Source organism: Miniopterus schreibersii (genome assembly GCF_964146895.1).
Source record: "Miniopterus schreibersii genome assembly, chromosome: 17".
Classification (NCBI taxonomy): domain Eukaryota; kingdom Metazoa; phylum Chordata; class Mammalia; order Chiroptera; family Miniopteridae; genus Miniopterus; species Miniopterus schreibersii.
This window is the reverse complement of record NC_138117.1, coordinates 3,745,794-3,771,591: the sequence shown is the minus strand read 5'-3', so window position 1 is coordinate 3,771,591 and position 25,798 is coordinate 3,745,794. Positions and strand designations below refer to the sequence as shown.

Genomic DNA, 25,798 nt, shown 5'->3' with positions numbered 1-25,798 from the left:
CCGCGTGAGAGAGACACGCGGGGGGGTTGCCCCCCACACGGCCGGGGGACCCATCAAACCAGCCCAGGTAGGTGCCCTTGACCAGGAGTCAAGCCCGCTGCTCTTCCATGCGCAGGCCTAGCTCTAACCACTGACCAGCACTAGCCAGGGCCAAATTTTTTTTTAAAAAAATGTTTTTATTGATTTTAGAGAAAGGAAAGGAGAGGGAGAAACAGGGACCTGAGCATCCCCGATGGGCTGCCTCCTGCACGCCCCTTGCTGGGGATGGAGGGGCTCGTCCCCGACCCCCTGGAGCACTGGCCATGGCTCAACCAGAGGCCACACTGGCCAGGCCTGCGCCAGGCACTTTAAAGGGCTATATTATTTACACAAAGTTGATGCAGGCACTTTATTACTAAAACGCCAGTATAATTTAAGAGCTTTATAGTAAAATCTGTTTCATATGCATAGTTTTTTCCAAAGCAAAGCGTGCTGTGCAGACCACCCAACTGCGTGGACTGCCCACGTAGGTGTTTCTCGAAGTGCCACCCATCTGTTCAAAGGCGAGGTCCGCAGCCTCGGACCCACGCTGCCCGACGGCGGGCACAGTGCAAATACCTTTTGGAAACGCCAAGCGCCGCGCCGCGAGGCCGCCAATCAGCGTCGGGCTGCGCGGGGCGGCGGAGGCAGTGCGCACGCGCGGCGCGCTCGCCCGCCATTGGCTGCGCGGAGGCGGGAGGCTTGAGCTCGGGGGCGGGGAGGCGCCGGCTGCCCGGGTCCTCGCGGCGGGTCCTGCGCTGCCCCGGGTCCCGGCCGCCGCGTCCCGGGGGCGAACCGCCACCTGCGGGCTGGTGCGGGACTAAGAGGGGCGAGGCGCCCGAGCAGGCCTCCGAGCGGACGGCAGGTAGGCGGCGACGCGGCCGCGGCCGTTTCCTTCGGGGGCGGGAGCGACCTGAAGTGCGCAGCTCGCCCTCGCGGCGGGGCCGGGGGGTGGGTGGCGAGGCCGCGGTGGGGGCGCGTGTGCGGCGGGTGGCCCCCGGCGGAGGGCCCTGGGCCAGGGACGCCCGGGCGCGGGCCCCGCGGTCCGCCCGCCCTGCGCCGGTGCGCTCGGGGCCGGGTCCCGGGGCTGCGGCCGCGCGAGGTAACTCACGGGAGGTGTTTGGTGATCGGTTCGGCGCGGCCGTGAAGTCGGAGCAGCGCCTTCAGCCGCGCGGTGCGGAGGCAGCGCAGGGGCTCTGCTGCTGTATTCGGGTCGGTCGGCGACATTCCTGCTCCCAGAGGCTTGATGATCGCGCCCCCTCCGGCCTTCAGAGCCCGCACAGGTCCCCAGGTTTTAGTCCTGCTCCCCTCTGTTAACTACGTCCTTCCCTGTCCCCCCTCAGGGCACGTTCCCTTCGTCGTAGGACCTCCCTGGGTAGTAAGCGTGCAGTAGTGATTATGCGCAGGACAGTACAGGGAACATGAGTGCTGACGACGAGCGCGCTTTGTCCCGAGTGCTTCCAGCGTTTCCTTGAACCCCGCCGCGCCCCGAGGAGCTGCCGCGTAGGGCGCACGACAGACTGTCTCACCGCGGCGGGAAGGTGCGCGGCTGGTGCGCGCACGGGGAGGGCCTGAAGTGTGGGAGGCAATGGGGGGCTCTGGTTAAGCTGGAGTGAGTCAGGCACCGAGGGGCGGAAAGGCATCCCCAACGCTGTAGGAGCTGGGGCCGCGGCCACGGGGGAGAGAGAACTGTCTTGTCTGGGAAACTGCAGTACGAAGGCAGTTGTAGTGGTATGTGAACAGTGCATTCTGTTGTGTGGGTGTAACATAACTTATTTATCCACTAGTACGCCCCGCTCGCTGTAGACAATGCTGGCATAGATTATCCTTATGCCTAATGCTTTTTTTTTTTTTTTTTAATATCTCTTTATTGATTTCAGAGAGAGGAAAGGAGAGGGAGAGAGAGAGAGAAACATCAATGATGAGAGAGTCATTGATCGGCTGCAGCCTGCAACCCGGGCATGTGCCCTGACCAGGAATCAAACCCTGATTGCCTGGATCCTAGGTGGATGCTCAACCGCTGAGCCGGCGGGCATGCCTAATGCTTTGAGTATCTCTTTGATAATTCCTTAGGGTGAATTCCTGGAAGTAGAATTTCTGGGTTAAACAAATGCTTTTGGTAGCCATGCACATCCTTGGTGATGGCCCTTCTTGTTCAGTGTTCTGTGAAATAGCTGCGGAGTGCTTGCTGCTGCCCTTTGCAGAAGTGTGGCCTGTGTACCTAATGATGTTGTCTTCATGGCTTCCCCTGTCCAGTCCTGGCGGAAATAATAATGAGGAAAAGTTAGGAAACCTGGTTTTAGCGTCTTGATTTATATCGTTTAAAAATTCCACCATGTTACAAGGAAGTAGGATAGTAAAAATAAATTGAATTGTAAATTTGTCCTTTGAATTGCCAGGACTTCATTCATTCAGACATATTTGTTAGTAGTTGTAATGTGTCTGGCATAGTCGTTGATGCTGCTTATAGAGTGACGAAGAAAACAAGCTGCCATCGTGCCCCTTATGGGTCAGTGGGGTAGGAAAAAAAGCAACCCGCTTGATATATGTATGTGAATAATTATGTTTCCTTTGATTTTGAAACTACTGTCTAAATCCCATTTAAAGACTATATTATCATATATAACCTATAGTATTATCAAAATTGATGTAACGTATGTTCAAGTTTACACCATTCAATTTAAATTTAAATTCTTTTCAAAAGCCCTTTGGGATGGAAAATAAAATCTTACCAGCTGGTGAATTTGTTTTTTAAACCTACTTACAGGCTTATTCTCTTATATTTTAAAAGATATGATGGTTGTAGTAATGAGCTATTTTTATATTTGGAGGTGATTCTAATCAGATTTATGGATGATTTTTGTTTTTGGTATTTTTCAGGTTGGTTTTGCTGAATATGAGACGATCTGCAGCACCAAGTCAGTTGCAGGGGAAACCCTTCAAAAAACCAAAGTTTATACCACCAGCAAGAAGTAATCCAAGTCCAAATGAAGAGATTACAAAGCTGGACCCAGATACAGAATTATCTGAGGTAAAAAAAAAAAAAAAATTAAAGGAAGCATAATATAGAGAAGCATGTATCTATAGAAAGTGCCATCTAAAGAGTTAAAAGTACTTACTGCCTATAGGAATTTTCAGCATTTCTGACAAAGTCTTCCCAAAACCTTAGAAATAATTATGAAAAATTTTTAAAAAGGAATGACATGCAGTTGGGTCCATAAAATAAAATTTTGGTAACAGTAAAAAATGTCTCTGTGAGGAAAGGGGTGGAGATTCTTGTAAAAAATTATTCTGATGAGTGTTCTTTTTTTATTTGTTTTTTTAATTCTCACCTGAGGATATTTTTTCCATTGATTTTTAGAGAGTAGAAGGGAGGGGGGGCGGTGAGAAAGAGAGAGAGAGAAACATCAATGTGAGAGAAACACATCGATTGGTTGCCTCCTGCACACACCCCGACTGGGGCCAGGGATTGAACCCACAACTCAGGTAGTCGCCCTTGACCAGAAATCAAACCCATGACCCTTCAGTGGACCCATGGGCTGACTCCAACCACTGAGTCACACTGGCCAGGGTGATTTGTGTTCTTTTCAAAGATACCGTATCAATAAATGAAAACTTTAGATAAGGCAGTTTAAAGAGAAACATGTAAATAATGATTTAGGTCACTATTCTGGACATTTCATTTTACTTATAAAAAGTAAATGCTTGCCTGACTGGTGTGGCTCAGTGGTTGAGAGTGGGTCACCAGTTTGATTCCCAGCAGGGCATATGGCCGGGTTGTGGGCTGGATCCCCAGTAGGGGCGTGCAGAAGGCAGCCGATCAGTGTTTCTCTCTCATCGATGTTTCTCTCTATCCCTCTCCCTCCCTTTCTCTAAAAAAAATCAATAAACACACATTTTTAAAAGTTGAATTTTAAATTTATTTTTAAATATCTATTCCATATTTATATGTAGAGATACTAAACTGGTAGCTCATGTTTTAGATTAGTCATCTATTATGTAAATATATGGAACATTAGATTGACTTTCTGCATAAAATATATATATTTTGTTCTTTTAGGTTGCTGCAAATAATACTTTTCTCCAATCACAAACTGATCCCAGAATATACAGTTTAAATCTTCTGCCTGCTGAAGAAAGTGGTAGAGAAATGAATCATGGGGATAATTACAGGGGAAAAGACTGTTTTGAAACATCTGCAATGCCAACATTAAACCTACATCTTACAGGTAAGACTGTACTTTTTATTAATCAGGTTTACACTTGACCAGTTTTATTATAGCGTTATTTAAATTGATTACTTATAAGGATGAATATGTTACGTTTGAAAGTTTTTGATGTAATACCAACTAGATTGTTGGCAATTCAGATTTTTTGTTATAATTGATTTTTAATGATTGGGTTAATAACCATGTAATTAAGATTTTATACTTTATATTAGGTGTATGTCTACTACTGTTCATTATAAATGTATTGGTCAAATATGGTCTTGGCCTCAAGTACCAAGATACGTTTAAAGATTTGAAAAATAAAATTCCTAAGAAACATGTTAACATTACTAAAATCGGAGAGGCGAACTTGAAATAAGTAAAATTGTTCATTCATTATAGTCCATGGAGTAACTTCAGATCAGTTAGATGGGAATTATGAAGGTATATAATTGCAGGAAAACCAAGCATTTAACAAATGTTCCCTGCCCCCACTGTTCAATTGAGTTAAAATAATGGCTATGGTTCTTTTTGTATCTATAATAGATCAGTATTTTTCAGGTAATTAAAAAAATAATTAGGATTGTTCACAGACGTTTATTTGGCCTTGTGAAAGCCAACATCAAAACTACATTTTTCCAAATTGCATTTTATTAATTTTTGGTTGAATAAGTATATTCAGGGAACGAGCCCCAGCTGCTGGTCTGTAGAATTGTAAGTGCCATCCTAAAGATACCAGCATAAATCAGCAAAAAGTGCCTTAATTGCTTAACCCTTTTGAAGGAAGTTCTTGAGCTTGGTGACGACTAATTAATTTTACCTAAAAATGGGTTCCTTTCTTGTTGGGGCAGAAAGGAATTCTTTATTTTCCCAGCTGGCCAGGATCCTTGGTACCATTTATGCTCCTCATAACTTAAAAGTTGGGAAGGACTTTTGGAGCTGGTACCAATTCAGGGAGATTGGTAGAAACAGCTCTGGGCCTGGCAGTTTAGCTGCTCCCACGTTTCACTGATTTGCTCTCCTTATTTCTTTCTACCTTACTTTCCTCCCTCTTTTCTTCCATCTTAGTTAGTTGAATATCCTATTTTCCCATGTATGCCTGGTTTATTTTTGTGGGTTTTTTTCTATCATGGTAACTAATCTCTTCAGAGAATGATATTTAGACTCTACAGTATGTTACATTTCTTGTTACTGATTTGGGGCTTCATTTGTGTTCTACTATGGTTTCTTATTCTCTTCCCTGCTAAATAGAGGAGAGAGTTAAGAGTTAAGGTAAGTTGGAGAGGGAGTTAATTTACTCTAACCCTTAATCCCATAATCCTTCTCTGATTTAATACATTCACTGGACTGGGGAACCTGGGCCAACCTCCTGATACCCTCCTGCCTGTCATTCAGAGAGAGAGGTTAACTGGGGAAAAGAGCATTGTATTTTTATTTTTTAGAGAGAGGGGAAGAAGAGGGAGATAGAGAGAGAGAGAAACATTGACGTGAGAGTGGAATATCAATCAGCTGCCTTGAGCCCGCAACCTGGGCATGGGCCCTGACTTGGAATCGAACTGGCAACCTTTCAGCATGTGGGACGATGTTCCAACCAACAGAGCTACTGGGCCAGGGGCCTGCTCCTTCCTTGTCTCTTGTTACAGCCTTTGTTTTAAAGTCGATTTGTCTGGGACCCTAGCTTTTATTTTTGTTTCTATTTTCATGCAATATCTTTTTCCATCTCTTTACTCAGTCTGTGTGTCTTTTGATCTGAAGTCTCTTATAGACAGCGTGTGGAGGGGTCCTGTTTTGTTACCCATTCAGCTACCCTGTGTCTTTTGATTGAAGCATGTAATACATTTGCATTTAAAGTAATTGTTGATAGATGTATATTTATGGTCATTTTATTCCTATTTTTTATCTTTTCTCCCTTCAAGAAGTTACAATGCTGGTTTGGTGGTGATGAACTCCCTTAGCTTTTTCTTGTCTGGGAAGCTCTTTATTTGTTCTTTCGATTCTAAATGATAGCTTTTCTGGGTGGAGTAATCTTGGCGGGCCGGGGAACCTGCAACCCAGGTACGTGCCCTTGACTGGGAATAGAACCCATGACTCTTTGGTGCTCAGAGCAACCAACACTGTAACCACACCGGCCAGAGCCCTGTAACATTATTTCAGTTATTGTATTCTTCATTTCTGATTGGTTGTTTTTTATGTTTTCTATGTCTATTTTTATGCTTCCCATATTTTTAAGTTCTTACTACGTCCATTTACTCTTCCCCTGAGTTCATGTGGGGTCCTTATAACCAGGGCGTTAAACTGCATCTGGTACATTGCTTGTCTCTGTTTTGTTTAGTTCTTTCTCTGGAGTTTTGTTCTGTTTTTTCATTTGGGACATGTTTCTTTGTCTTCTTATTTTGGCTGCCTCCCTGTGTTTGTTTTGACGTGGAGTTGCTTTGTCTACCGATCTTGGTAGAGTGGCTTTATGTAGTAGGTGTCCAGTAGGGCCCAGTGGTGCAGCCTCCTCCGTCATTATAGCTGGATGCTCCAGGTGCTTTCCCCGTGTGGGCTGTGTGCACCTTCCTGTTTAGTTAAGCCTTGATTGCTGTTGTCACGTCAGTGAGGGGATTTTCTCCCTGGTTATTCCCTGTGGACGACTGGCAGTGACCATAGCAGAGGATCAGCTGTGCAGGGGCTGACCTCATGGTTCAGGATTCACTTCATCTGGGCTTTGGTCTGCCCCTTGAATGTGTTGCTCGTGGAGGTGGTTGGGTGGTGCTCCAGTGTGGTCTGAAGCCATCCACCAGATGGGCTGGCAGTAGGGCCTCTTGGGCATTGCAGGCCAAGGTCGGTCGCTGCCTGTGCCCTGCCTGCAGCCCCTGGGCATGAGCTACAAGTCGATGGCTGCTACTTGTGCTGGGCTTGGAGGTGCCTGGGAGAGACCAAGCTATGAACCAAGGCCGACTGCTACTAGTTGTGTGCCTGGGGCCACTTAGCAAGAGGTATAGGGCATTCTGAGGCCAGTTGCTGCTTGTTTCGTATTTGTGAGCCTTTGAGAGATTTTAGTAAAGTGTATACCATGAACCAAGACAGGCCATTTGTAATTTTGAAATGGTTTCCGGAGAATGTGAGTACTGCATTCATCTATGCCACCATCTCGGCCAGAAGGAACACTGTGGTTCTCAGGTGTAGATACATGCCCTCCATTTGCCTTCCCTCACTGCTGTTGATGTGTGTCCAGAGAGTCAGACTTGATTCTTGGCTAGATGTGTGTAATATCTGGACAGGGTCTTGGTCAGTCTGTACTTCAGGATTATTCTTCCTTAAAGTAATAGCTAAGGAACAATGTTCACAGTTTACCAGGATAAGGGAAGTGATCTCCTGGCCGTCCTGCTCTCTGCAGGAGTTGCTGCCATTGCTGTTCCCGCCAGCCAGACTCTCTGAACGTTCACATAAAACTTGCCTTTCCAACAGTTTAACTAATAGCCTACTATTGACCGAAGCCTTACCGATAAAACAGTTGATTCACACGTATTTTGTACGTTATATGCTGTATCTAATAATAAGGCAAGCTAGAGAAAAGAAAATGTTAAGAAAATGATAAGGAAAATACATTTACAGTACTGTTTGTATTTATTGAAAACTGCTGCATGTAAGTTGAACCACACAATTCAAACTTGTGTTGTTCCAGGGTCAACTGTAATTTTGTTGTACTTGTTTTTCATCGTATGTTTTGGAGCTTGTTGTATGTCAATACATAGAAGTCTGATTCTCTTATTTTAACACTGCCTAGTGTAGACCATAGTATTATAAAAAATGATATAAAGGGAGCCATTTCAAAATGGAGTTGCAGCTGTAATCCCACAGGTACTGCCTTGCCTGTCTGATCCTCAAACCTTTGGAATGTTAAAACTGGGCAAAATAATACTTGGTCTGAGCCTAAAGCAACATTGTGTTCCCAAGAACTATTTGCAGAGATAATAAGAAAGCAGTTATTATGACCACTGTACCAAAAATTAAAGACATTTTTAAGAATCAGCATCACTGTATTAGCTTATCTGCACCTACAGAATTTCCCTCCTTGGCTTATTAGCACCATTGATTCTATTCCTGTAATTATTCCCCTTTTCTGTCTCATCAGTACCCCATGCCTTCCCCTCCTTATCGGAAGACTTTGGGTTTCTGCCTGAATCACTGCTTCCTGAATAGCTATTGTTTTAGTTCTCAAATAAATGCTTGTTACCTATCACTCTGGTTATTTATTTTTAGGTTAACAATTTTGGAAGGTTTTACATGTGTAAAATATTAATGGATACTCCGAGATCGATGTCCAGAGTACTGTTTTACATGCCCATCGACAGTACAGAAAAGTGCTCTTGGCCTGCCCCTTAGCCGCTCTTGTCATTTTCAGCCTCTAAGAATTTTGCCAATCTTGTGGATGAAAACCATTTTTAGTATACATTTTCTTTTAATTTAGTAAGATTGAATGTTTTAAAAATATTTTTATTAGTATTTTGTTTCTTAACACAATATCTGTATTTCTTCCAAAAATAGTGAAATATTATTTAAAGACAGTTTATATCTTGTGTTCTCATTTTCCTTTGCATGCCTGTGGTCAGGTTGCTGGGGCTGGTCAGTTTTTCAGTTCTCATCTCTGTGGATGGTAATCGGGTGCATTACTACTTGCTACAATTTATTGAGCAATAAAACTGTCCAAAGGCAGTGAAAGGCTAGAACTACTGACAAATCAGATTCTCAGTAGGGTGCGGCAGACAACACCTAGTGTTCCATAGAACACCTGGCAGTCTTTCACTTTTTTCCTGACGGACACATTTAAAGCTTCTTGCACATTGTGTGGCTCAGAGTGAGGGCTTAAAACATTCAATTTGCTGCTCTTCCATTAAAAGAATGAAAAACAAGGAGTTGAAAATTTATGGCATTTCTGCATACCTACACTTTCCTGGATGGGGCTGTATCAGCTAGATGCACCTTTGTTTTCCTTGGGCCTGGCACAGCACTTGGGAGCAGTTATAATGGGTGTTCAGTAATTGTTCAGTTGAGTGGAACTGTGTTCAGATATGTTCTAATTCATTCTTCTATCTGGATAAATATATGTGTTTATATATATTTAAGGAGAAATTAGGCTTATTTTGCTTACATTGTTATTTATCATATTTTCAGACAGGGATTAGAAAATATATTCTAAGCATGCAAACTGGTAGCCTTGCAAATGGCTAGACTGGCTGTTTCCTTTCATAGCCGAGATTGTGTGAGTATGGCTAAATAAAAATCCCACCCTTAATAACAGCAAATGTGATTTTGTTGTGTGCAGCCTTAAGGCGAGATTATGCAGTTCTCCCCATGGATGGAGATTTTACACACGATAGAGCAGGCTGGCACGTTCACGTAGGTTACAACTGGAATGATTTCCTTGCTTTAAAAACATATTTTTTATCTGCTTCGTAGATTCATTGTTTGACAAAAATTTCTTCTTAAGTAACTGGAAAAAACAACAACGTAGTGGATACTGTAGATTGTGAAATGAAGGGGAAGCTTAGCTTTACTGTGGAGTCTGAGTCTGGGTGTAACCTAACTAGCTAGAGGATATGCAATTCCTGATTGACAGCAGGACCAGCATTATGCAGATTTTGTAAGAGAGAGGAGCAGCTCAGAAACAGTGATTAGGGCCCTGCTCAGTTAGGAGTCACTACACCACCACTCCTATCTTTAGTTAGTCATTTTTCTGTCTACTGGATTTGTAAACAAATAGGACTAAACAGTTCCTCTTTTGTTATTAAAGTCATACTGCAGTGCAGATTCAGCCTATCAGCTGGGCATACACGTGTGGAAATCTGATCTCACCAAATTAGCTGATTTTTAGCTGGGTTCCACGCTTATCTCTAGACCTTTGTGTATTAAATTCCATCTCGAGCTGTTCTCTTTATACACAAGTGTGTTTTGCTTGTGCCTTCCTGTCTGTTTCAGTGAGAAGCTTTATGTAGGTCAGGCTTGGCTTAAGCAGATTTCCTGAACCTGCGTCAGCTTAAGCTGGAGGAATTTTAATAAACCCTCCCCTGTAGGCGTGGGCCTAAATGAGGCTAGCCTAGTTAAGCCTGATCTTTTTCCGCTGGTGAAAAGAGCTGAGCAGAGCTGAGGGCTGCATGGTGGTTTCAGACACTGCCTCCTTAATTTGAAAAGAACAATGGTAGGAAAGGCTAGATCTTCCAATTTTACCTTATCGGAAAAGCTTGATTTGCTAAAGCTTGTGAAGCCATATGTGAAAATTCTCGAGGAACACACTAACAAGCATTCAGTGATAGTGGAAAAGAATAGATGTTGGGATATCATAGCAGTTAACTATAATGCAACTGGAGTAGACCGCCCTCCTCGAACAGCGCAGGGCCTGCGCACCCTTTACAAAAGGCTCAAAGAATACGCCAAACAGGAGCTGTTGCAGCAGAAAAATACCCAGTCAGATTTTAAAGGCAGTATTTCTGAGCCAACCAAGAAAGTTATGGAGATGATTCCCCAGATTTCCAGTTTTTGCCTGGTCAGAGACAGGAACCACACACAAAGGTAAGCTTTATTTTATTTCATTGTGGAAAATTATGGCGCCTCCTATCTGCTGGGCTCTGGCTTTGGCTGTGGTAGAGAGATGCATATTAAGCATCCCCACACGGAGCAGCGAATGGCGCCTTTGTTTTGCATTCTAAAAAAACCAAAGTGAGGCTATAAGGAATTTGCTGCTGCATTTTATTTAAACCACTTTTTATTGTCTTCCCTTCCCCCTACCCTGCCTCTGTAGTTTCTAAAAAGTAAAGGTTAGGGAAGAGTAAATGGGATGGGATGGGATGAAATCTGTGGCATCAGCTCATAAACTTTTTAAGCTTTAAAATTAAATTATTTAATTAGCTGAGAGAGAGGCCTTTTAAGATTTCATTTAAGATTACATTTCATTGCAGTTCTCAGGTTCATAAAAAGTTAGTTGCAGGAGAAGTGGAACCCTTGCTTTTATATGAAATTGTCACGGTCTCCACTTTTTGAATATTCTTTGAGCTAAAAAACTAAAATCAGTAATTAAGTAAATTTATTAATGGTGTTATTGCATATATTAAGACAGTTTAAATTATTTTTCTAACTTATACTTAAAATTAAAAAACACAAAAAAAGGAATTAACGCCTAATTAGGAATTCAGATTACTTAATAAAATTCCAAGTTTTTGTGTTTTTATTAATTAGTGTTATAGTTTCACTTTGATCTTGGGTCACATAGGAAAGGGCAGGTTTTCACAAATTGCTTTGCAAGGATATCAAACTATGAATTTTAATATACCAGTAAGAGCAACTGGTTTCATAAAGTGTTGGAAACATTTTTGTTGTGTTAAATTTATGCTCTCCATAACTACTTGCTTGGGAATCTTAGAAACTATTATCTTACTACTGATTCAAATTTTAACCCCTGGCAAAAGATAAAATGGCAGGCACATTCTTCTGAGCCATTTAGGGTAATTTAAACAAGCTGTAAACTTCTTGTTAGTTGAGGGACCTCAAACAAAGCTTTACAATGCGCTTTTCTATTAGTGGAAGAGTCCTCATATAAGCAAAACTATTGATCACCTGTGAAATCTTTTTGAAGTTAGGAGAGAAACACGGCGGGGGGGGGGGGACTTTTTAGCCAAACATATTTGTTATTTTGATAATTTACTGAGCCCAGCTTCTTACCATATACTGCTTATTTCTAGTTGACGGCATAGTAAACAGTTGTATTAAATCATGGGGCCACTGTCTAAAATGTTCACTGTGATGACAAATGATTAAATCCTGATATGCTGGATGTCCAAAAACCTCCACAGTAAGACTGATTTATGCTGTGTTACTTATTAAATTTTTTTCCTCCTCAAACTATAGAGGAAAGTGGCTTTTGCATTATAGGTATAAACCCATCCTTTGGGTATTAAGTATAGGCTTTTATAATTTGAAAACTACACATAGAAACTGTAGTTTTAGTTAGTTGCATATTTAAAAAATACAGTGGGTATAGAAGAGAAATAAGTTATAAGTATCTGTTAAATTTTAACCATTTGTATCATATTTTAAAGTGAAGAATATTAGAAATAAGCCATTTAAATGCTTGCTTATGTTAGTGTCTACACTGCCATTTTTTCTTTATTGGTGTTTTCATGTAATATATTGATATACTTAATGTGCTTATATTTATTTGACACCATGAATCTCAATAATTGTCTCAGTTTATAATTCTATAATTTTAATCATGCTTCTGTATAAACATGCCTGTTAATCTCACCAAACTCTCCATTCTTAATAAGGAAAATCTTACTGTTTATATTATCTAAGGTATTTAAAACTATACGCCTCTTTGGTTTAGGCTATCTCTATAACACATTGATTTATGTCTTTATTTTTACTTCTCTCTAGTATCAAATTATATTTTGTGTTTTTGTAACCCATTTGATCCTTAAAATTCATAGTTATAAATTTTAGAAGTCTTTCTGTTTATCACTTTTTGACTTTCTCTAAAGCATTTTTTATATAATGACCTTGTAATGTTTCAACTAAAATGGAATGGAATATTCCAGATATAAGGCATATTGTTAATTTACATGAGAATATAATGTCTATGTCTAATTGTGAGTATTATACATACTAATATGGAATAGTCACAGTGTAAATTTAAAAAATTTAATTTTCATCTGTAGTATTAATATTTTTACATTCTAGGCCTTAGAGATGTTAATAAAAGTAAATCTTACTAATTTGAATTACATTTATATTCTGTTGCTTTGCTTTTCAAAATCATGGGATGACAAAATAGTTAAGAGTGAAAATGAATGAATTTACGTAATCTACAAATTGGTTTTTCATCACATACTATATACCTTATTATTTCATTTGTATCTCTAGACAAATATCTGATATTTTTGGCAATTTAATGCCATTAGTAAGTGACATATGGGGATTTTAAATTTTTTCCTATGTTCTACTTCAGCTTGTTTCAGCATATTAATCATGTCCATGTAGAATATATCTTAACTATGTTACTTATCATTTGTAAAATGTTATCTAAATAATGTTAATATAGCACTTTCCCATTAATATTCCAATAATCTCTTTCCCTTTTCTAACTTTTATTTTTAAGTAAGAAACAAGATTATATATTCCTGATTAACAGTTTCATGTTATACATGAAACTCTTCTAAAAAACAGTAGAATTTTAAGGTACATTGTATTTACATCATAAAAAATATTGATAAGTTATGCTAAAACTGTAGGTGCCTGCACAGTTTTATGGAAATTACATGTAAACTTAATAAACTTTCAATATATTATTGTATATAGGCTACTTAAAAACATTGCATTAAAAAAAATTTCATTTACATTTAATCATTCCATATTTGGTGAGCACTTGCTGGGTTTCAAGTATAATCTTAGACTAGGTCTGGGGATAGAGCAGTCGATATAAACCCTTGGCCTGTTAACTTTACCTAACCAATGGTTGAAAGACTGAGAGAACAACTGGTATAGGACAGGTAAGACTAAACATTGGGTAGTCAGGATAACCATGATAGTCAGACAGCTGAAAGCCATCCAGAATCTTGAGGGCTTTTTTTGACAAACGTAGAAAACATTGCTTCTCGTAGATGGCCTTCCATTGTTCCCCTAGAAGCCTGGGACCTGGGTGACTTTTAGGTCCGTCTAGGAGAGCAGAAGCGGATCAGGGCTGAGGTGAGGAGTAGCAGGGCCCAGAAGGCAGTGAATGAACTTCAGTGCCATCCAGACGGCCAGGCTTACAGGGACAATTGGTGTCTCTTGAGACCACTGGAAACGGCTTTTCTTTCTTTACCTACTTGTCCTTGCGTAGTGTTTGTGATTTCCTGCCCTATCGAGAGCCCGATTTTAGGTTGGGAAAGAGCTGTGTGTCCATTATTAAAATCCTAAGTTTAGTCACTTTAATTTGCTATTCTGAGGGTTAACCTTTTTTTGTGTCATCATTTTCTTTACAGCTTTAAAGCTTGACAGTTTAGTGTGTGTTAGACGTGTAGCTGGTGTGCGTGTGCTCTGGCCTTCGTTCGATTGAACTTGACAATGCCTTTTTGTGTGCTGTAGCGCCGGCTGGGGCAAGGAAGCGGAGGCTGGCACCAGCTCCCTGCAGGTAATGTTGGACCACCACCCGGTTGCTAATACCGTGGAGGTGAAGCAAGAAGATGAGGTGAAGCAAGAAGACGACGTGAAGCCGCCACCTCCACTAGTTTTAAGTTCTGAACAGAGTTATGCTCTTGAGCAAAGAGAAGAACACGTGCTCGGCCATGCTTTGGAAAGTTCCGTGTCGCCGTCCCTGTCCTCTGTTGATATGAGTATGACTTTGTCTCCATCTTCCCTCCCGAGGAGAGAGGGACACTTTAGGTCACAGTTAGGATGTGATCCTCAGATTCTGCAAATGCTGAAAGAGGAGCATCAGATAATTTTAGAAAATCAAAAAAATTTTGGATTATATGTTCAGGAGAAGAGGGATGGATTGAAAAGAAGGCAGCAGCTAGAAGAGGAGCTGCTACAAGCAAAAATTGAAGTGGAGAAGCTGAAAGCAGTTCGCTTACGGCACGATCTGCCTGAATATAATAGTTTCTAAGTTTTTTTTCAGTCTCAGAATATGATAATATTAATTTTGGCCAAATTACTTTTGTTTGGGAATGTCCTAAAGCAGAATATGTATTCTTATAAAATGTCGTTAATTTCTATTATAAAAAAACCTTTTTGGCATTTTCTAACTATTTTCTTTTGAGATATGTTATAATGTATTGATTGGGTGGCATGGTTATATTTTTTTGATTTCCCTGAATTTTTTCCTAAGAAGTTTAATTGTTGGCCTTACAGAAGATGTTATATTTTGATCATTAAAATATAAGATACATAAATATATACACAAACACATACACATTTTTTCAAAGTTCTGAGTCTTCAGCATTTTAAATTAGAGTTTGGAAAGCTGTAGTTCAAGGTTTTTAATTCAGTCTAATTTAGAAGCAGTACTAGCCTACTGACAGGAGCTTGTCTTTATGACCTTGATTTTTATGCTTTCATTTTTTGAAGGCATAAGTCCTATGATTTTAGTGATAGAAGCTATTTGGAGATCACTTTTTCCCACCTCTTCAATTTAGAAGCTAATAAAAGGGGTCCAGGAGAACTCAGTGATGGCAGAGCAAGAACCAGCACTGAGTTTTTGTTTGTAACCTTTCCTCCTGCTATTCCATAGAAGTAAAGGTCCATTGCATACCCTCGATATTAAACAATTGGAAGTGTTTATTTCATTAAAATTGTTTTTAAAGATCAGGAGGTTATAAAATCGGGGATTGTGTGAATTATCCCATCTTCCCGTGTTTCTTTTTGGCCAGCAAAATAAGATTTTCTCTTGGAGCTGTTATATATCTTGGCTGTAAGATTTAATGTCTTAATTCATTTTTAATGTCTTATTCTGAAAAAGATTTCACAGTAAAAATTTTAATGAACAAAATTAAAATTTTACATAGATTAAAAATAGCAAAAAGTATGTTAATAGTTTATGATGTAATCTGTAATGTGTTTTTTTTTAAAAAAATTGCTATTTTAGTATTTGTGGGAATAAAACCTTCATTCTTAAAGCATACATATTAAATTTAAGTTAAATCTTTGATATGTATATTAAGGATTTCTATTTTTGCTGGGGCTGTGTTGAGGAAGGATTTTTAAGCCAAGCTTTAGAATTGGGTAGGTAGAATTTTAGCAGTGTAGTGGAGAAAGGATGTTTAAGTCAAAGTGAGCAACATGAAAAAGGCCTAGAGAATGAGGGAAAGTAGATCATGGTGTAGAAGCACAAGTACAGTGCTAAACCAGATGATTTTACATGAATATACTGTAGAGGGCCGATGAGGACAGTGGTAATCTGAACTAGTACATCTTCCTTGACTAAATGGGGTAGCAGCTGTTTAGCTCCAGGATAAATTTTACATGCAGGAATAAGCCAGAGATCTACATTTTATGTGAAAATTTCCCAATTTTAAAATGTTTGCAAATCAAAATGTTTAAAACACTACACAGACAAAACGTGTGAGTGGGCCTCATTCAGCCAGTGGGCTTCCTTTGTGGCCTTTGGAGTAGATCCTGACCAAGAGTAGATCCTGACCAGCAATATCAGCATCACTTGAGAATTTGTGAGGAATGTAAATTCATGCCTTTTGAATCTGAAGCTCTGGAGGTGGAGTCCAGCAATCTTTTAACACACCCTCTAAAGTTTGAGAACCATTGAAATAGAGTAGTTTGGAAGCCAGCTTGGTGCCTAAATCATACTAGAGTCTCAAAAAATTTGTTGAAAAAAGTAAAGGTGAATGAAGGGATATCAATTTGGAAGTTGGTTGGTGCCAGATTATAGACTGCATTAAAAACTTCTTTTTGCCCTAGCCAGGTAGCTCAGTTGGTTTGAGTGTCCTCTGGATAAGCCAGGGTTGTGGGTTCAATCCTTGGTCAGGGCACATACAAGAATCAACCAATGATGCATCAATAAGTGGAATAGTAAATCTGTTTCTCTGTTTCTCCCCTCCCTCTTCCTCCCTCTCTCTCAAATCAGTCAATAAATAAAAAATAAACTTTTTAAGGAATCAAACTCAAATGTACAATGGGAAGCCATTGAAGACTTTCGATTAGGGGGATGTAAATTAGAGCTCCAAGTTAGTGTTATAATAGCATCTTTTAGGGACGGGCATTGTGGTGAGAGTAAGGAAGTCTGAAATTTAGGTTATGACTATAGAAATAATAAAAATAAAATGGACTGTTAGTTTATTTCAGCTTGTTGATTGCTTAATTTTATCGACATTTTATATCTGCTATTATTTTATAAAAATGCCTTGAATATGTAATATGATCTATCCTTTTGACAATTTCATCATCTTTAATCTGTACTATGTCTTCTTTGAGTCTAATGAATTTTATAATTCTAATTTGAGGAAATGTTTTTACAATATAATTCTAGTAAATGTATTCTTACAATAGTCAGCTTTAACTTTTTGAGATTATTGAAAGCAAATTACTATATATAAAGTAATTCATACTACAATCTCAGCATGTTACTACTCAGAATTGATGATGAATGTTTAATTTGAATATTGACTCTGTGCAGCTAAATCAGTGTTTTCCAAAATGTGTTCTGTGAGATTAATTCTGTGAGATGTTTCTAGGAAAGAGTTTTGTGTTCAAAAAAGTGTAACATACATCTTTTTTTGGTAATTAGGTTCTAAAATTAGTGTTGAGGGTAAACATGTATATACAAAATAGCCCTTGAAAATTCTTTTGCTGTCCATAAAATAGTTGTAAACATAGTCTGCTGTAGTCAGATTTTCCTCCAGTATTGTTCAAGATTGTTGTTTTTTTGGTTGTATCTGGTGGCAAATTCATTAGCACTTAGGGTCTGAGTAGAATAAAAAAACCTTATTTTTACATATTTTTAAACACCAGAATTTCACTCATTGCAGTGAGTTTGCAGTAGCAGTTTTTTCCAGTCTGTCTTGTGTAATTTTAATTTGCAAAAAATTTTAAACTTATGATTCTGCTTCATTGTATAACCACTTCTACATACACGCAACTGTAATTAGCATAGTGTAGTTTATGAAAATTCCAGTATAAAGAAAACTCATTTGATCATTGAGCTCTCTTCGGAGGTGTTTATTATCATTTTGTGGCCTATCTTAGGGAACTTTTGAGCTAAAGATTTTTTCTTTTTGGTATTGAGACTTTTGAGTTTTTTGACTACTTAGCAACTTACATTAGCAGGTTTTGCTGAGGACAGATTTTACTAAGGAGAATGTATAAGGGCAAATCCTGTACCAATGGAATACAACTGAAGCCACCGGACATTCTGCATACTGTAGAGGACTGTTGGGGGCTGTGAGCTTTACCTACGCAGTGCAGTGCTGGGAAAGCATAGGGAAAGAGTGGTTATATTTTTGAAATGTAGACTTGGTTCCCTAGAAATATGTTAAATTTGAAAATACCCTAAGTCAAAATATTATTTCATCCAATGTGTTATACTTTAAATAGTGGATAGGTTATCTTTGCTGCTTTCCTATATCTCTTCTTATGTGAACTTAAATGATACCTTTTATTTTTCAGGTTGGTTTTTATTTTTTATTTATTTATTTTTTATGGTTCCTATTTTCCCTTTACTTTCCAATGGGGGTACGTTGTTATTTTTACAACTTATGATTTTCTAAACTAGGTATGATTTGTAATGACATCCTGAAAAAGACAATGAAGCTCTTCCTTTTCTAAAGATGCCAGCAGATTTCTTAAAATATTTAGATCAAGTGCTTCTGTATACTAATGAGACATCAACTTGGATTATTTCATTTTTGAAAGAGTCACTGTATCCTGTTGCATTTTTACTTATATAGAAATGTTTAAAGTATGAATTATTTTCCATGTGCCTTCTATTAGAGTAATGTCAAATCTTAAATAGACATGTTTAAATAATTTGGAGTGTGATAAAAATGTATTTAATATATATTGTCAATAATGGTGGCTGAATGTTTTGTTAATACATGTTCTTTTAAATACAGAGTAACACATAATACTGATTTGTGTACTGGTTTTGTGTGTCATAAGACAAAGCATTCAGTACTGTCGAGGTAAAATCTTATGATGAAGCATAATTGAAATAAATTTATTTACATGATTGAGTTATAGTAGATATCAGATGTACCATGTCTAAATATCATATTTATTTTTCAAATATTAGGATCCACAAATTCTCAAAATCAATTAAACAAATTTGATTATAAATACTTAAAAATAATTAGATGAAATATAGTTGCTGTACTTAATACAAAAGATTAAAATCTTAAAATATGCAACCTGATCATTAACAGTTATGCTAACTCTTTGCATATGATTTTGATTTGTTTGATTAAATTAGTAGCTATGATTTGAATTTACATTATTTTTAGTTTTCAGTTGCTTTGTAAATAGTGGAAAGCAAAATAAGTAAATAAGATAAAAAATACTACCCAAGGCAGCTCAGACATTTTAAAGTGTATATATTATTAGACTTATACTTTGTTAGTACATCTTTCATATTTTAAAATTATGTGTGAACTCACTTGTTACAAAGATTAAGAAACTCTTCAAACATACCGAAAAAGTCAAAAGCAATTTACAGTAAACTTGTCTGTCACCTAAATTCTATAGTTAATTTTTTACTGTATTTCCTTTATCCATCTATTCATCCATCAGTCCATTTTTAAAAATACGTTTTTATTGATTTTATGGAGAAGAAGGGAGAGGGAGAGGGAAATATTGATCTGCTGCCTCCAGCAGATCCCCCTACTGGGGCTTGAGCCCGAAACGCAGGCATGTGCCCTGACCAGGAATGGGACGGGCAACCTCTCAGTGCATGGGATGCTGCTCAACCAAAAGGCCACCAATTCATTTTTAAAGGAAAATTATTACTAGTTTTTTCTTTTGTGCTCAATTCCTCCATCCCCCCAATCCCTCAGCACCCCACCAATTACAGGCCAGTATCCCTGATGAACATAGATGCTAAAATCCTCAACAAAATATTAGCAAACCTGATCCAGCAATACATTAAAAAAGATTATACACCGTGATCAAGTGGGATTTATTCCAGCATTGCAAGTTGGTACAGTATCCACAAATCAATAAACATGACCCCGTAAAGAAAATGAAGGGTTAAAAACCACATGATCATATCAGTAGATGCAGAAAAAGCACTTGATAAAATCCAGCACCCATTTATGATAAAAACTCTCAAAGTGGGAATAGAAGGAACATGCCTCAATGTAATGAAGGCCATATATGACAAACCCACTGCCAGTATCATACTCAAGGGGAAAAAACTCCAAGATTGGCAACAAGACGGGTATGCACTCACCACTCTTGCTCAGCATGGCACTGGAAGTCCTGGCCACAGCAATCAGGAAGAAATCAGGCAACCAAGTTGGAAAGGAGGAAATAAAACTCATTTGCAGAGGACATGATACTGTATATAGAGAACTCCAATGAAAACTTTAGGAAAAACAAATTGATTTCAGAGAGAGGAAGGGAGAGGGAAAGAGAGAGAAACATCAATGATGGGAGAGTCGTTGATCCGCTGCCTCCTGCACGCCCCCTACTGGGGATCGAGCCCGCAACCTGGGCCTGTGCCCCGACCGGGAATCGAACTGTGATCTGGATCCTAGGTCGATGCTCAACCGCTGAGCCACGCCCGGCCGGGCAAGAAAACTTACTTTAAAACAAGTTGCAGAATTAGAATACTAAATACTTCAGCATGAGTATTATGAACTGGAGTTTAGTATTTATTTGTGTATGTGGTTTATTTTTTTTAAGTTAAGATTTACAAACTGAAATGCACAAAACTTAGGTGATGAGTGGCAGATAATGACACCTTTGTAGTTTAAAACCCTCTCAAATTCAGAACATTATCTTCAACCCAGATAGTTTCCTCTTGTCCCTTTCTAATCAGTCCTCTGGCAACCATTCTAATTTTGTAAAAAATTCATGAAGAAGTTTTAGAACTTCAGTACTTGGAATCATATAGCATGTACCCTTTGTTTCTGTTTTTCTTTCACCCATCTTAACATTTTTAATATTCACTCAAGTGCATCCATCTTGTCAGTAATTCACTGCTTTTTGTTGCTGAGTAGTATCCGTGGTGTAAATAAATATACCACAGTTGGTTTATCTAATATCTTTTGATGGACTTCTGGGTCATTTCCAGATTTTGGCTATTATGTATAAAAGTTCTGTGAATAGTATTGCATAAATTTGTTATGGCCATAATGTTGGATTAGGGAAGGTATACAGTTAACTTTCTAAGAAACAGATTTTCCCCCAAAGTGATTGTATCATTTAAACTTCCATTTACAGTGTGTGTGTTTTTAAAAAAAATAAAGTTTCACATGTTCAGTGATTGGAATGTGAGAATTGAAATGGATGAATAATTTTTATGATATTTAAATGAAATGAAATTGCTGGGCAGATGATTAAATATGTGGAAATATTGTAGTTTTATTCATTTTTTTCTATTTTGGCACTTACTGCGTATAATGCTTTGATGAGGTGTTGAGAAATATGATGAGATGTATAGTCCCTGTCATGCTCTCATAAAATATCATTCTGAAAGTGACCTTTAATGCAAAGAAATACCCTCTAGGTTTATTTTATATATAATGATAATTGTCCTTAGTTGACATTCAATCTCTTATTACATAAAGAAAACTGTGGTTGATTACCAGTTTCAAGGAATTTGTGTATTAATGTTTGTATATTTTTAGTGTAATAAAAACTGTTTCAAATCTTAAATTTATATTGCAGTTACGTTAATGCATATTAAAAGTTCTGGTATGTTTTGGTAATTTTAAAACTAAAAAAAAAAAAAATACAGCTTGCAAGAGTACTTACATTCTTTATTGAACTTGATAATATAAAAAGCATTTTAACTTTCTTGTGCTCACTTGAAAACAGCGTATTTATGTAGAACTTTTGGAAGGAAAGAAAGATTATTAAAGACTTGGGTTTATGCAGTGCGTAATTAAGCCACCCAACCCTGGAGTGACTGTGCTTATGAATCATTAAGATTATAATGTCCACCAGCAGTATTAACATGAAATTTTGTACCTCTTTTTGTTTTTTCAAAGAATGGTTTTAAGCATCTTTACCTTGTGAGTCTTGCTGATGGGCTTTAAGTCTCTTGTTTATGTTGACCATTTTTTTGTTACTGATTTGGGAAGACTGGGTCAAGGGGGAAATAGATCAGAACCAAGTTCAGAAATGAAAAAGTACTGTTATGGTGGAATTGTTAGGGGTGGTTAGTCTGGGATGTTTCAAACTAGTCAATATTTTATGTAAGACAAGTAAGGTAGATATAAGAGGTGATGTTCGATATATGTTTTATTTCCACTTGTCTACACTCTACTTTTTGGAATTACTTTTCCTTTCCTGCCCTAAGTCCTACAGTTAAAACGGGACTAAGTGGCAAAGGCAGAAGGGCCAGATGATGATGATGATGGCAGGTAACATTTAAGGAGTACTTATTATATGACAAGTCCTGTTCTAAGTGTTTTACATATATTAGCTCATCTAATGCCCACAAGTCTGTGAGGCAGGTGTTAATATTATATTTATTTACAGATTCATAAATTGGCATAGAGAGATAACTTGTCAGGGTCACATGGCTAGTAAGTGGCAGACTCAAGATTCAAACCCAGCCAGATTAGGTCTTAATCCTGCTCTTCTGCAAAAGAAAGATATATCTAAGTCTGAGTAGCTTATGGTATTTCAAAGTTAATTATAGGTAATTTCTGAATTCTCAGAGTTTACTGTCTTTTGTTGTATTCTGTTTCTTGTTTGTTTGTTTTTTGGCAGGGGGTTATAACAGTCACTGTTTTAGGTCCTAGGAATACAACCATTTGATGAGGACATTCCCCCCTCCCCCCCTCCCCCCGTTTTACAGCAATCCTGAGGAATTACATTTTTCTCTTGCCCAGTATAAAACAGGAACAAATTTTTAAAATGCAGAAAGATATCATCAGTCTTAGATATTGTCAGTCTTTTATTTAATGCACAGTAACTGCTACTGGTAGAAATAATGCAAAAAGAAAACGAATAGCATACCACAAAGCTTTTTTAGAGTTAAAAAACTAATCAAAACATCTGGGGTTTTTTGTTAATGCTAAAAACTTTATCTGGGAAAATCAAGGTTGGTAAAACAACCAAAATCACACATGACAGCTATCAACTTATCTAAAAACTGGTAAGTTTTCTTGACTAAAAACTGATGGAGTGATAAATTCTGATAATATTTAGGTATTCAAAATTTGACTTAGCAAAAGTGCATTTGGTTAGGGAAGTTTTCGGTCATTATCTCTTCAAATAGGTTCTCCATCCCTTGGCTCTTTCTCTCCTTGTACTTCTGTGATGCAGATGTTGTTATGTTTCATGTTGTCCCAAAGGTTTTTAAAACTGTCCTCATTTTTTAAAATAATTTTTTCTTTTTGCTGCTCTGATAATGTGTTTTTCTATCTTGTCTTCCAATCACTGATGCAGTCCTCTGCTTCATCCCACCTACTGTGTATTCCTTCCAGGGTGTTATTCATTTCAGATATTATATTATTCATTTCTGGCTCTTTTTTTATGGTTTCTATGTTCTTTTTCATGCTGTTGAGCATCCTTATAACTATTGCTTTGAACTCTATATCTGATAAATTGCCCGACTCCTTGTCATTTAGCTCTTTTTCTGGAGATTTCTCTTGTTCTTTCATTGAAGCCTGTTTCTTTGTCTCTCCATTTTGGCTGTCACTGTGTGTTTGTTTCTATGTATTAGATAGAGCTGCTGTGACTCCCAGTCTTCCTAGGGTGGCCTTATATAGTAGTTGTCTCTTGGGTCCAGTGGTGCAGTCCTCTTGATTGCCTGAGTTGGGTGCTCCAGGAATGTCTCTTGTGCAGTTATGTGGGCCCTCCTGTTGTTATTGAGTCTTGATTGCAATTGGCCTGTTCCTGCTTGGGATCGACCCTGAGGCTGGCTTACTGTGAGGCTCAATGTCAGCCATGGCATGCAAGCTGCCATGCAGGTGCTGGCCACACAATGTGGAATTTGCCTCCGCAGGGTTGGGTGCCTGCCAAAATCTCCGTTTGGATATGCCACTTGTGAAACTTATTGGATCCTGCTCTGATGTTGTCTGAGGCTAGCCACTGGGTGTGTTGGTTCTGGGCCTCTTGGGAGGGATTCTTGTGCAGGATTCTTGTAAGACACTGCCTGTGGCTAGCCCTCAGCAACTTGTTTGGAGCTACAGGGGAGCCATAGGTTGTGACTGCCTGTGCTGGGCCTGGGTGCATGCGGGAAGGACCAAGCTGCACACAAAGGCTGGCTTTTTCTGGCACTGGGCCAGAGTCAGGTCAACAAAAGTCCTGAGGCACTCTGAGATCCGTGTCGCCTTCTTCCGCCCGCTGGCTGCCTGTTAGGCTCCATCACAGAAAGAGCCTCTGGCTGTACTCCTCAGCAGGGGTGAGCTCCACAGGGTGGGTGAGAGGGAGTCCAGCAGGTATTGCATGTTCTAAAAATTCTTGCAACATACTGGTTGAAAATCTTCGACACGTAACATTATACTAATTTCAAGTGTACAACGTACTATTTTTTATATGTTGTGAAATAATCACCACAATAAGTCTAGTTAACCTTGGATATGTGTTTATAAGGTGATTCTGGAAGTGCTTTTGAGAAAAGTACAGGCTTTTGTAAGAAGGAACTTAGAGCCTTAGAATCAGTGGCCCAGCCCGATTACTCTCTAACTGGGATGCAAAAGTATTTTAAGGAAATTGAATCTCATTGCTACTTTGCTCTTTTACATTTGTTCTTATTTGAAAAAACTACAGATTTTTCTTTCAGAGAAATTTGTGATCTTAGTTTTCCTGACTTGTATCACTATTAAGTCAGTTGTTCAAAACATGATTTTAGATATTTTCCCATGGATGTTGAAATATTATTTTAAATTCTTAGAGTTTTAAAATGTTTGCAGTGATTATTATGTCATTTTACTTTAACTGAGTATGTATGAGTTTGAGATAAGAAATTTACATTTATTGCACACATGGTAATGCGAGCACCTGATTTGAGTTTCTCAGTTTATAAAATGCTAACATGATATGGTCAAATATTCTTTCATGCTTCTTGATGCAGTCTGATTTCCTTTTGTGTCTTTTTGTTTGAATGGTTTTACTTTTAGGTATTGAAGTGATCTTTAGTAATGTCGTTTATATTTTATATTTTTATTCTAGTTTACTCATCGTCTAAAGACATAACGGTGTCTAAGGAACAAGAAGTGGAACCTGATAGTGTGGTTAAATATTTCAGTGTTGTTTGGTGTAAGGCTTCAAAGAAAAAACACAAAAAGTGGGAAGGTGACGCTGTTCTCATTGTCAAAGGAAAATCACTTACATTGAAGGACTTGGGAGGCAAAGACATTGGAAGAGGTATTGTGAAATTACCTAATGTTTGTGATTTGGCCTAAAATTAGTATATACCTTTGGTTACATAATTGAAATCTGATTGGGTTTTATAAAGGGGGTAGATTAAGATGATCTTTTATGCCTAAATTATCTCATAAACATAAACTTTTCTCATACTATTTAGTCTTATGTATATTAACTCAATGAGGCAAATCCCATCTCATAGTTTCATTTTCTCCAAAAATTGATTTTTCTCAAAAAAATCAAATGGTCAGCCAGCTGTATATAGTTTGGCATTTTTCTGAGATGAAGCATTTTGTCCTAGTACACTTCCCCCCCTTATTCTTTGCAGAATGCTAAGTGATTAAAAGTGAAAAAGATGTTATCAGGAGTGGAATAAAATCTAATTTCAATAATTTCAAATGAAAATTTAAAAAGAGCAAGGAGATAATGGCTAGGCATGACCTAGATTGTACATTTACATTGGAGGTTGCCATTATGTCTGTTATAAAATGTTGCCAGCGTGATTTAAACTAATACAAATGAGCCCGCAGATTCAGAATGCCTAACACCAGCCATGGTTTTTTGCATTG

The 25,798-nt window shown here is 38.4% G+C and overlaps 2 protein-coding genes across 4 annotated transcripts in view; both read left to right on the top strand.

The window, feature by feature from the left end:
• The first annotated feature begins 728 nt into the window (after positions 1-728).
• The window catches only part of RAD54B (RAD54 homolog B), a 39,589-nt gene continuing 14,519 nt past the window's right edge, over positions 729-25,798 (top strand). Inside the window, exons 1-4 of one of the 3 annotated variants that reach the window (XM_081117354.1) lie at positions 729-883; positions 2,899-3,049; positions 4,079-4,247; positions 25,035-25,229. In XM_081117354.1, coding sequence (XP_080973480.1) covers positions 2,915-3,049; positions 4,079-4,247; positions 25,035-25,229 — 499 coding nt within the window. In that variant the 5' untranslated portion in view covers positions 729-883; positions 2,899-2,914. Of the gene's footprint in view, positions 884-1,476; positions 1,522-2,898; positions 3,050-4,078; positions 4,248-25,034; positions 25,230-25,798 lie in introns of those variants that run through there. The other 2 variants (XM_081117356.1, XM_081117355.1) reach the window with 2 other exon arrangements.
• On the top strand, positions 9,762-18,816 carry FSBP (fibrinogen silencer binding protein). The gene is made up of 2 exons (XM_081117357.1): positions 9,762-10,778; positions 14,328-18,816. Exons 1-2 carry the CDS (start codon positions 10,405-10,407, stop codon positions 14,845-14,847), a joined length of 894 nt encoding a protein of 297 aa, XP_080973483.1. The 5' UTR covers positions 9,762-10,404; the 3' UTR covers positions 14,848-18,816.